General features: G+C 40.2%; 1 protein-coding gene across 1 annotated transcript in view; it reads right to left on the reverse strand.

Annotated features, from left to right (window-relative positions):
• Nucleotides 1-4,199: 4,199 nt before the first annotated feature.
• The window catches only part of BMP1 (bone morphogenetic protein 1), a 46,211-nt gene continuing 38,454 nt past the window's right edge, over nt 4,200-11,956 (reverse strand). The window contains exons 16-20 of the mRNA XM_015817975.1: nt 11,087-11,212; nt 10,355-10,482; nt 7,051-7,264; nt 5,479-5,729; nt 4,200-4,412 (exon numbers count right to left, since the gene is read on the reverse strand). Coding sequence (XP_015673461.1) covers nt 4,278-4,412; nt 5,479-5,729; nt 7,051-7,264; nt 10,355-10,482; nt 11,087-11,212 — 854 coding nt within the window. The 3' untranslated portion in view covers nt 4,200-4,277. The remainder of the gene's footprint in view (nt 4,413-5,478; nt 5,730-7,050; nt 7,265-10,354; nt 10,483-11,086; nt 11,213-11,956) is intronic.

Genomic DNA, 11,956 nt, shown 5'->3' on the forward strand with positions numbered 1-11,956 from the left:
TCTGTGACATCAGTAGCTGCAGAGTTGATGTCATAAGCTAAGGTGACCAACTTTTTTACAATCAGAAGGAGGACACAAATAAATTGAAGGAAAAAAATATGAATAAATAAATTAAATTATTAAAACTGAAACAATAACATAAGCGAATAAACTTGTAAATAAAATTATACATATTTGGAAATTTTATTTATTTATTTATTTATTTATTGGATTTTTACCCCGCCCTTCTCCTTGCGGACTCAGGGCGGAAATTATTAAATAGATAATGAATTAATAAAACATGAACTATTGTGCTCACCTGTGTATGATTGTGCTCACCTGTGTATGATTGAATATTCACTGAGAAAGAAGTGAGTCTAATGCGTGCGTGTGTGCCGTGTAGTGTTTCGGTACGCAGTAAACAAAGCCACTTGCGCGCGGCGCACTCTCTCAAAACAATTATCCTGTTCGGAGCGCATGCGTCTCATAATCGCGTCTCGCCACACTGTACCAAGCCTTGACGAATTGTCATGTCAAATACAAATACGTCACATCATATGCAACGGATCGGATCGGCATCGATTGAATACGGAGGTTTACAGATTAGTCTTCAAATATCGAAAAGGAGGACATGTAGGAGGACACTTTTCGAGAGAGGACAGAACTTACAAAAGGAGGACTGTCCTCCCTAAAGGAGGACGATTTGGTCACCTTGCATAAGCATCACTATATTTAAGCTAGCCTCCTGTATGTCACATTTGTGTGTCTTTGGGGTTGAAGATCCAAAATCATGCTGGAAAAGATAAATCTTTTTTAACAAGGTAATTCCTGGATTCTTGTTGTTGGAATCCCATCTCACGTTTGCAAGAATGGACACAGCCATTAGGTCTATTTTACCAGTCTAGGAAGGCCTTACAATGATAACAACCCATTCAATCAAATGTATTTATATATTCCCAAGTGTTGGTGATTTCAAAGAGATGTTTTTAGGAGACACTATGGCCTGCCATCATTCAGGAGAACATAAGGGAAACATAAAAAGGGAGCTGAAGACGCATCTTGGATGAGAAGCGAAATGTCTTCAAAGAAAAACAAGAAAGTCCAGCTACCTTGTGAAAAAGCATCTTTGGGATAAAAAGGGAAAGTCTGTCTGACCCTATCTATCTGTTAGAGGAGGGGGCTGATGTAAGAATTTTTTTCACCTCTGAACTAAATGTTTGACTCCAACTGCCCCTTATTCTAGCTCTTTAGAACCAAGAGAAGATGCAGGAGAAGAACAGGTGGCGTCAAGAGAGGAATCAGCCTGGAATCGTTACTTTCCGGTCTAAGTCCAACCCCTCTTGAATTTGTATAGGAAGAACATTAAATTAGCTTAACTGGAATTTAATGTGTGGTCCTGATTCTTCATGCTTGACAGAAGCTTAGTATGTCCCCATTCGTTGAATGAAGCATTTACGGCAAGTATTTGCATGCTTATGTGTTTACATTAAGCCAAGTCATATTGACAAACTCAAAACTAGTATTTCTCAACCTTAGCAACTTTTAAGATACGTGGACTTCAACTCCCAGAATTCCCCAACCAGCATGACTTGAAGTTCACACATCTTAAAATTGCTAAGGTTGAGGAATACTGCTCAAAACTAACAAAAAATTAAGCTGCCAATTTTAACTTGGCAACTTAGTCCAAACTTGTTCTCCAAATTTGAGCTTTTAAGTTCTACTTTTGACCACACCGTAGCTCTATTTTAGTACAGTTTTAGTACAAGGTAAAAATGTGATGGCTTTCAGACTTCGTAACAACGACTACACTGGCCTTTCCCACCTCTTCATTTAGAAGTAGATTTATTTATTTAATTTCATTTTTCTCTCTCTTTTTCAATAGAGCAGTTGCTTTTAATTTGTTCTATTGCTTTGTACGCAATGTCGTTCTTTCTTTTTATTGTATTACTATTTCATAGCTATCTTGTTAGTTGCCCTGGAAACAAATCAATGCTAACAGTGCATGATAGAAAAGCAGTTCAACAGCAGTTCAACATGATACAATGCCCTCACCAGCAAATTGCAAAATATTCTGATGATATCAGTAATGTTTAATGATAGCTTAACTGTTTATATTCACAGCATATAAAGAGGCTAGTGTTCTAACTAGCAAAGCATTTAGTGCAGTTACTGCGTGTTAAATTATTTTTTGACCGGATCATGCCCATTATATTTGTTGTTTATGAAATGCCACCACTATACACGTAGCCCTAATTTAATGACCCTTCCTTCAGTGATTTTCTGAAATTACAGTGGCAGGGGCACTTCAACAAAGGGACTTACACCCCAGGCCTGAAGTTACCAGCTATTTCAGCACCTTCGTGATTTGTGATTGCAAATCTGGATGCTTGGCAACCAGTTTGCACTTACAATGGGTTGCCAAGCACCCTGTGATTGTGTGATTACCATGTGCAATCTTCTCTGTGGGCCTCCTCAGAATGTCAGCCAGCCTTTTGCAGCTAACCCCAGAAATGAGATGAACTCCCTCTTGTCTCATGTGTGTGTGTGTGTGTGTGTGTGTGTGTGTGTGTGTGTGCAAGTACTCATTCTTGCAAACACTGGGGCTGTAAATCCTCTATGGATGACAATCTTTGGGAATGGATCTTTTTTGACTACATCCAGAAGACAAGAAAGAGACCTCTTGTCTCCAGATCCACCCTATCTCTCTGCTCAGGGGCTGAAAATTGTTTAGTTTGGCAGGGAGGAATTGCAACTCCTGAACACACACTCGTGTGCAGCCTGCACAGGGTCTCCCAGTGTCTGCACCCCAACTCTGAGGCACCCGCCTTCCTTGCCCGAAACCCTGTCTGCTTAACAACTTGTGAGATCACTTAATGACCGTAACTGGAAGTGCTGAGATTGCGGTCATTTGAGCACACTGCTCATGTGACAATGGGCAAGATGTGGGCCGGTTGCCAAGCACACTAAATGCACTCTGATGATTCTGGGGGGGGAGGGGGAAGAGATGCTGTATCTTCAGAACCGATTGTAAATAGCTTTTGGGAGGTCCATCATAACCATCAATGGTCTCTAAGTGACGTGACTACCGGTAATATTTGATTCATAAAAAATTGGGTCAAATTTTGGTGGAGACAAGTAAAAAAAAAAGGGAGCTGTTTTGTATATGAACCCACAATTACAACCAAAACTGATACCGATTGATGACCGAGGGCAGATACGCGAGGGCTGAAATTAATTTGAATGAAACCAAGACCAGGATATTAGAAATAGATGCCTCAAAGGAAAAACAAAGCTATTGTTTTTCTATCATTTCTTCACTCTCCCTGAAGGTCTATTAAGGATAAAAATCTATTCATTAATAGTCCTAAGGATTTGAAAGCACCTCAGACAACGGAAACCTAAGAATAGAAAGATTCAAACCCACAGAAATAATAGATTTGGATGCTCTACCTGTAGCCCTTGCTCTTTTTATAGGCACGACAAGCGGCAATGCACATTTTGCTTTTGTTTTCAATTCAAATTTTAATTTAAAAAAAAAAGTTAGTGAAAAGGAAGGAGCAAGACATTTTTCAAGTTACATATTCTTTTTTTCTCAGAGATGAAAGAATTAAAAAAAAAACCCCACAAATGGAAAGATGGTAAGAGGCTGATAAGCATCTCTTTAGAAGTACAAGAAAGCGTATTTATTACATCATTACAACCCAGGGGCCTCTCTGCTATGCTTGTATTTGCAGGCATCTCTGCCAGTAAACTCGCTTTATGGAATTTGTAAAGGAAAATACTGGATTTTAAACCATAAACCAGGGGTGTCCAGCCTTAGCCACTTTTAGACCTGTGAACCTCAATTCCCAGAATTCTGGGAGTTGAAGTCCACAGGTCTTAAAATGGCCTGGTTTGGATACCTTTGCCATAAACCATCAGAATCGGGGGAGACAAAACTCAGATGGAAGCTGCAAAGTGGTTAGTCCTGGAGATAACTCTGGTCAAAAAAGAAAAGAGGCACAGGAACAAGTGTCCTTTTTTAAAAAAAAATAAAAAATGAAAGGGTTCCCCCAGTAACCCTGGGCCTTGTCCACATAGGCCCCGAGCAGCTGACAGCACCTTTATTTTTGTGAGAGTGTTTCGCACTCTGAGGTGTACTGTGTATTTCTCCTTCCAGTTTATGTGAATTTTCTCCATAGATGTCTTTTCTCTCTCTCTCTCTCTCTCTCTTTTTTTCTTTTTGCAAAGAGTGGAAACCTGTCCCTCAAGTAAGGGAAAGTTGTTCTCACTTGAAGGGGATTTGGGTAGCTGGAAGATCACTTCCGGGTGTGCAGTGTGTCCTGGAATTTGGTGCTGGTGTATCGTAAATGGAAACCCTTCTTGTTTATGGTGTCGTCTGAGTGAAATCTTACCATCACGGAGTCACCAGCAGAGTAGACCTCTTCCGGAGGCTAGCAGAAAGGGGAAGATGAGAGAGAAATGTTAAGGTGATGAGGGAGATAGCAATAGCACTCAAGACTTATATACCGCTTCACAGCCCTCTCCAAACGGTTTACAGAGCCAGCATTTCCCCCCCAACAACCTGGATCCTGATTTATCAACCTTGGAAGGGTGGAAGGCTGAGTCAACCTTGAACTGCTGAGAATCGAACTGCCAAACTGCAGGCAGCTGGCAGTCAGCCGAAGTAGCCTGCAGTACTGCATTCTAACCACTGCGCCACCACGGCTCATAACTTGTGATCCCAGGATTACACAAAGTCCTTATAATCTTTTTGTTTTGTTTTGTTTTGAGTGATCCTTGGTGCTCTTTGGATCCCAAGGATTTCTTATTTCAACCCTGAGCTACAAATATTCTCCTTTTTTTCCCCAGTGGTTCCCAGACTTCCTTCATTACACCTACTACACATGGTACTATAATTGCTCAAAACTGGCGATGTTCTTTCCTTCATTTTTGAAGTCAAGGACTACCTGTTATTATGAACAAATCATCTATAACAGGATGTGTGTTAAGTCTCCAGAACCTCATTTTATAGGCTGATTTCATAGAAAGATGTAAAAAAAGGATTTATAGAGTCCATTAAAAGAACTTCCTCAAGACATACAAGGCCACGTTTACATGGACAGACCTTACAAATCACAGCTGGACATCTTCTGTCTAATTAGCCAAAAGACACAAACCTGGAAGCTCCATTGTTCCAGAAATGAATTCCATAACAATGGAAATATCTGAATATATTGCCTCTGTTTTCAAACCACAGGATACTAATGTTCCAAGCTATCTATGAAATCCCACATTTTAAAAAGAACATTGCCAACCATCAACACTTTTGCAGAAAACATCATTCTAATCAGCAAGGGATGTCGGTCTGTCACCAATTCATCACAGTGAATTAATTACACAAGGGCTTAATATTTTCATGTATTCTACATCCATTTTTCCCCGATGAACATTGTCATCATGTTTTTACGCCACGCATAAGCACGGGGAAAAAGAAATACGCAATATAAAATATCTCACCCCAGAGCCACAGTAACGTCCAAGACGTGGAGCTGTCCCATCATAGCCATCAAACAGCTCCATGTAGTCATAACCACAGTCAGCCTCTTCCTCAATCTCAAACGTTTGGAAGATGAGTTCAACCCCATAGCCTTCCTCAGCCACAATCACCCATTCACAATCGGAACCCCCAGGATAATTGTTGTCCCCAAATTGCGCGTGGGAATAGAGATCCTTGGTTTTCACTTCAGCTCGCACCTGGCCCCCACACTCTGGAAACAACAAAATACACAAACATAAGTTAGGGACCTTGGTGAACCCAGAATTGGGTTAGAGGGAAAGGACAGAAGTCTACACACCACGAAAGACGACGGTCCCTTCCTGGTGGGCATGCAGTGCAATAGATGAGTCTTCTAACTACATGAATGCAAGTTCTAGATTTTTCCTAATGGGGGAAAAATGACTAGAAGTAGTGGAACCTGGCTTATTTATTTGTTGAATAGTTGATTTCTATAGCTGCTCATCTCAGCCAGCGATTCTGGGCAGTGTACTTCATAAAAACACAAGACAATTAAAACAAAACAGTAATACCATATATGGTTGCCAAGTAAAATAACTGCCATACATATTAATATAGACGAGAAGTGGAGCCAATAACACACTCAGGCCCCATCAGGTCTTCACAGTTTTACGAAAGGCCAGCTGAGTCAGGGTCCTCTTGATCTCTGAAGAGAGAATGTTCCTGAGGGAGGGGGCTATGATAGAGAAGGCACATCTCCTAATCTCCACCAGTCGATATTCCTTGACTAATGGAAACCATAACATGCCCTGCTGGACTGAACTGAACAGCAGAAATACCCAGGAGAAGATGATCTCTTAGGTAACCAGTCTCAAGTCATGAAAAGCTTTCAAGATGACAACCAGCATCTTAAATTCCCTTCAGAAACATACTGGCAGTCGATGCAACTCATGTAGTAGTGACAATACATGTGTCAAATATCTACTATCTAATATCTACAAATGTAAGCAGTGGCATTATGTGTGTCACCATCTACTACCCTTGCACCCACATTCAGCTGAAGCTTCCAAACGCTCTTTAAGGGCAGCCCTATGTAGATCCATTGCAGTAATCCAGTCAAGAGGTTGTGACAGTATGAGACATTGTGAGCAAAGCCTCATACTGGAACAACTATTCCACAACTGTTTTCTGCTTTGATTGGCAGGAAAGGTTTAAACCAGTAATCTTTCCTAACTTCTATATCTGTCCTTTTTTTTTAAAGGTAGTTATCTGTCAATTGTTAGTGTTCTCATGTTCTCAAAGCCCTGCTGGTCAAATTATGCATCTCAGTTTTCTTAACATTATGAAGGGAAACTGAAGAATGCAACATCTCCTTAAAATGTAATGTAATTCCACAAAGAGGCTCCCCAAAGATGTATGCATTTATTATGGGGAAGGATGAAAGGTAGCAGTCCTGATCTACTAACAACTTTGAGCTGTGATGGAGGCATCTCTCAGCTTTAGAAGCATTTTCCTCACTACAATTCTGTTTGAGTACTGCCAAAATTGAATAACGAGCCAGCACTGAGGCTCACCTGACGTGTAGGCCGCCTCAAAGCCTTTCTTTTGAATCGAGTTGTCTGAAAAAAATCTGAGGAACATCCTGTTGCTAGTAGAGAGGATAGGATCCGGTTCTTTAGATCCACAAAATCGTCCCAGAACAGGAGCTTTAGCATCTTTTCCATTGTAAACCTCTAGGTGATCATATGTGCATTCCTGGTGGAGTTCAATATCCAGCTCTCTGAAGGTCTGAAAAAGAATTGCTGTTAAAAAAAAAAGAAAAAGAGGAGAGAGTGCATGTACAATACCTTTGAGTCCTATGAAATAAATTCTAACGTAGAGAAAAGTTAAGGTTTACACTTAGGCAGGATAAACCAAATGTGCAAGTAGAGATTAGCTGAAACCTGGCTCAAAAATTGAGAGGGATCTTGAAATACTAGAGGACGATCATTTAAATATGTGCCAGCAGTGTGCGGCAGCAGCCAAAAAGGCTAATATGATCCTTGATTGCATAAAACAGTGGTGGCGAACCTATGGCACGGGTGCCAGAGGCGGCACTCAGAGCCCTCTCTGTGGGCACGCGCGCCGTCGCTCCAGTCCTAGGCCTTCAGCTGGGTTTTATAAAACCTTTTCGCTTATCAATCAGTCAATAATGGATGCCACTATCATATCTGAAATCGTGTAATCCGCAGAAGCCACGTGGGCAGGAGTTTTCTGGATTAATGAATTGATGTGTGGGAGGACTGTAGATGCTAACAAGGAGGCACGTTGTTCAGATAATGCTTAAGTTAGGATTTAGCTTCCTGATAATTTTGTTCTGTCCTTCTATAGTCAATGAAATGGCTTTCTTTTCTTTGATGCACAGCATGGAATAATAGTCCATTATGGGAATGAAATCAGGATCTATTAATACTGTATTTGTGCCTATTGTTATCTTACTATCTTCTTCCTGGTACTTTACCAATTTGATATGGTGCCCTGGTGTAGTTGTTATTGCCCAGGTACATTCTTTCTTGCTTGGGTACTTATCAGGCCAGTTTGGACTGGTGATGGTTCCAGTGATGGATGTCATCTTGTGATCACAGCCAGCTAGAAGAAAAACAAGTTCATAAATAGACAAGTGCTAAAAGATTTCCTTCCTAAATCAATCCAGTTTGCATATATCCATCCAATGTAGAGTCACTGTATTGAGCCGTTACCAAATCTGACCTCATAGAAAGATAGCATCTTTCAACCAGGTTTAATCATACCTATTGAGCCATATTTATCTACTTGAACCATGTGTATTTATCAGATTAGCATTGGTTTTCTGTTATAGCATCTCAAGGAGAGATTTTTTCCCCCTTAAGATCTGCAACCTTGAAACCCTTAAACGGAAACTGGAATTTTCTGTAAATATAGTACTGGTCTTGAACCGCTAATTGTCTCATCCTGCCCCCCAAAATATGGGATGAAATGTCTAATGCACAGTATTTTCTTGGCTTAATTACTAAACCAAAACGAAATGAAGGAATGAATGTCACGCAACATATTGCCATGTTGGATATGGAGAGCATCCACATAAGTAGACAACTTGACCCAAATAACTTTTTTTTTTTTTTGCATATGGAGTTTAGTGAAACATTATGACCGTAGTCTTTGGAGACTCAGAGCGGGAGCCCTTTTCATTAAGAAAATAAGGTGTAATACCTTCTTTACAGTCATGCTTGTTGTCATGTAGCACAAAGCCACTGCGGCACTGGCACTCATAGCTGCCAAAAGTGTTGAGACATTCATGCTGGCATCCCCCGTTATCCTTCGAACATTCATCTTTGTCTAGGAAAGAAATGTCAACTGCTTAGCAAGCTTTTCCATATTGAGTCACATGATCACTGCAGGTAACTTGGTTACCTCCACATCAGCTCAGTAATTGTTTTTTTGTTGTTTTTTTTAAAAGACAATTTCCTGCGTTTGAATTCTTTTCTTAAAATCTATGCCTTACCACCTTCTTTGTGGCCTCTTCTGTAGTAGGAGGGTAGAACTCAATGAAACATGGAGCCAGTTTATCCACTAAGCAGAACAAAATAGTTATTTCCTCTTTTATTAATCTAGACCTATTAGGCCCTCGAATTTCCCCAGTGCCTTTACAAATTATTTGCAGATAATAATGGAGTTGTCAAGAAGACTTCAGCCTAACTTTCTCCCTGGCACCAGAGTCTGATATATAAACTGGTTATCTCTTATCACTGTTTGTGTCTCTCCAGTTTAGCCTTGGTCAAATCAAAAATAAACTGTGGTTACTATTCTTAGGCTGTGCCTCTATCACTGCTACTGTTGCCCTGATCCAAATTTGACTTTTTTTAAATGCAAAATTAAGCTATAAAACCACAGGCGGCTCACATGCTTAGCCAACAACTAGGCTGATCTAGAAATGAATCTGCAAACACAACATCAGCATTCACCCCAAAGAGTAGCAAGGAAGAGAAAGCCGAACCTTTTGCACCCACAATTCTAGCCAACGGACAGCCGAAGTCCCATTTAGGTCTAGAATGGGCGTAACCATTACCTGCTTNATAATTTTTAACGATTTTAAAGTTTCAGGGGATTTTTAAGGATAATTTTAATTGATCGGCCTGTTTAAATATTTCTTTTTAATTCGGCTTTTAATTATTGTATTTGTATTGTAGTTTTTATGAGGCTGTTAGCCGCCCTGAGTCCCATGAGGAGAAGGGCGGGGTATAAATTAAATTATAAATAAATAAATAAATAAAAAAAGCCCTGCACTTAGGCAGGATAAACCAAATGTGCAAGTAGAGATTAGCTGAAACCTGGCTCAAAAATTGAGAGGGATCATGAAATACTAGAGGACGATCATTTAAATATGTGCCAGCAGTGTGCGGCAGCAGCCAAAAAGGCTAATATGATCCTTGATTGCATAAACCAGTGGTGGCGAATCTATGGCACAGAGCCCTCTCTGTGGGCACGCGCGCCGTCGCTCCAGTCCTAGGCCTTCAGCTGGGTTTTATAAAAACCTTTCGCTTATCAATCAGTCAATAATGGATGCCACTATCATATCTGAAATTGTGTAATCCACAGAAGCCACGTGGGCAGGAGTTTTCTGGATTAATGAATTGATGTGTGGGAGGACTGTAGATGCTAACAAGGAGGCACGTTGTTCAGATAATGCTTAAGTTAGGATTTTGCTTCCCGATAATTTTATTCTGTCCTTCTATAATCAATGAAAGAGCTTTCTTTTCTTTGATGCACAGCATGGAATAATAGTTCATTATGGGAATGAGATCAGGATCTATTAATATTTGTGCCTATTGTTATCTTACTATCTTCTTCCTGGTACTTTACCAATTTGATATGGTGTCCTGGTGTAGTTGTTATTGCCCAGGTACATTCTTTCTTGCTTGGGTACTTATCAGGCCAGTTTGGACTGGTGATGGTTCCAGTGATGGATGTCATCTTGTGATCACAGCCAGCTAGAAGAAAAAACAAGTTCATAAATAGGCAAGTGCCAAAAGATTTCCTTCCTAAATCAATCCAGCTTGCAGATATCCATCCAATATAGAGTCACTGTATTGAGCCGTTACCAAATCTGACCTCATAGAAAGATAGCATCTTTCAACCAGGTTTAATCACACCTATTGAGCCATATTTATCTACCTGAACCATGTGTATTTATCAGATTAGCATTGGCTTTCTGTTATAGCATCTCAAGGAGAGATTTCCCCCCCCCCTAAGATCTGCAACCTTGAAACCCTTAAACGGAAACTGGAATTTTCTGTAAATATAGTACCGGTCTTGAACCGCTAATTGTCTCATCCTGCCCCCAAAAATATGGGATGAAATGTCTAATGCACAGTATTTTCTTGGCTTAATTACTAAACCAAAACGAAATGAAGGAATGAATGTCACGCAACATATTGCCATGTTGGATATGGAGAGCATCCACATAAGTAGACAACTTGATCCAAATAACTTTTTTTTTTTTTTTTGCATATGGAGTTTAGTGAAACATTATGACCGTAGTCTTTGGAGACTCAGAGCAGGAGCCCTTTTCATTAAGAAAATAAGGTGTAATACCTTCTTTACAGTCATGCTTGTTGTCATGTAGCACAAAGCCACTGCGGCACTGGCACTCATAGCTGCCAAAAGTGTTGAGACATTCATGCTGGCATCCCCCGTTATCCTTCGAACATTCATCTTTGTCTAGGAAAGAAATGTCAACTGCTTAGCAAGCTTTCCCGTATTGAGTCACATGATCACTGCAGGTAACTTGATTACCTCCACATCAGCTGAGTAATTGTTTTTTTTTTTTAAAAAAAGACAATTTCCTGCGTTTGAATTCCTTTCTTAAAATCTATGCCTTACCACCTTCTTTGTGGCCTCTTCTGTAGTAGGAGGGTAGAACTCAATGAAACATGGAGCCAGTTTATCCACTAAGCAGAACAAAATAGTTATTTTCCTCTTTTATTAATCTAGACCTATTAGGCCCTCGAATTTCCCCAGTGCCTTTACAAATTATTTGCAGATAATAATGGAGTTGTCAAGAAGACTTCAGCCTAACTTTCTCCCTGGCACCAGAGTCTGATATATAAACTGGTTATCTCTCATCATCTCTTATCACGGTTTGTGTCTCTTCAGTTTAGCCTTGGTCAAATCAAAAATAAACTGTGGTTACTATTCTTAGGCTGTGCCCTCTATCACTGCTACTGTTGCCCTGATCCAAATTTGACTTTTTTTAAATGCAAAAATAAGCTATAAAACCACAGGCGGCTCACATGCTTAGCCAACAACTAGGCTGATCTAGAAATGAATCTGCAAACACAACATCAGCATTCACCCCAAAGAGTAGCAAGGAAGAGAAAGCCGAACCTTTTGCACCCACAATTCTAGCCAACGGACAGCCGAAGTCCCATTTAGGTCTAGAATGGGCGTAACCATTACCTGCTT

The sequence above is a fragment of the Protobothrops mucrosquamatus genome, unplaced genomic scaffold (assembly GCF_001527695.2).
Source record: "Protobothrops mucrosquamatus isolate PMUCROS unplaced genomic scaffold, P.Mucros_1.0 scaffold659, whole genome shotgun sequence".
NCBI lineage: Eukaryota > Metazoa > Chordata > Lepidosauria > Squamata > Viperidae > Protobothrops > Protobothrops mucrosquamatus.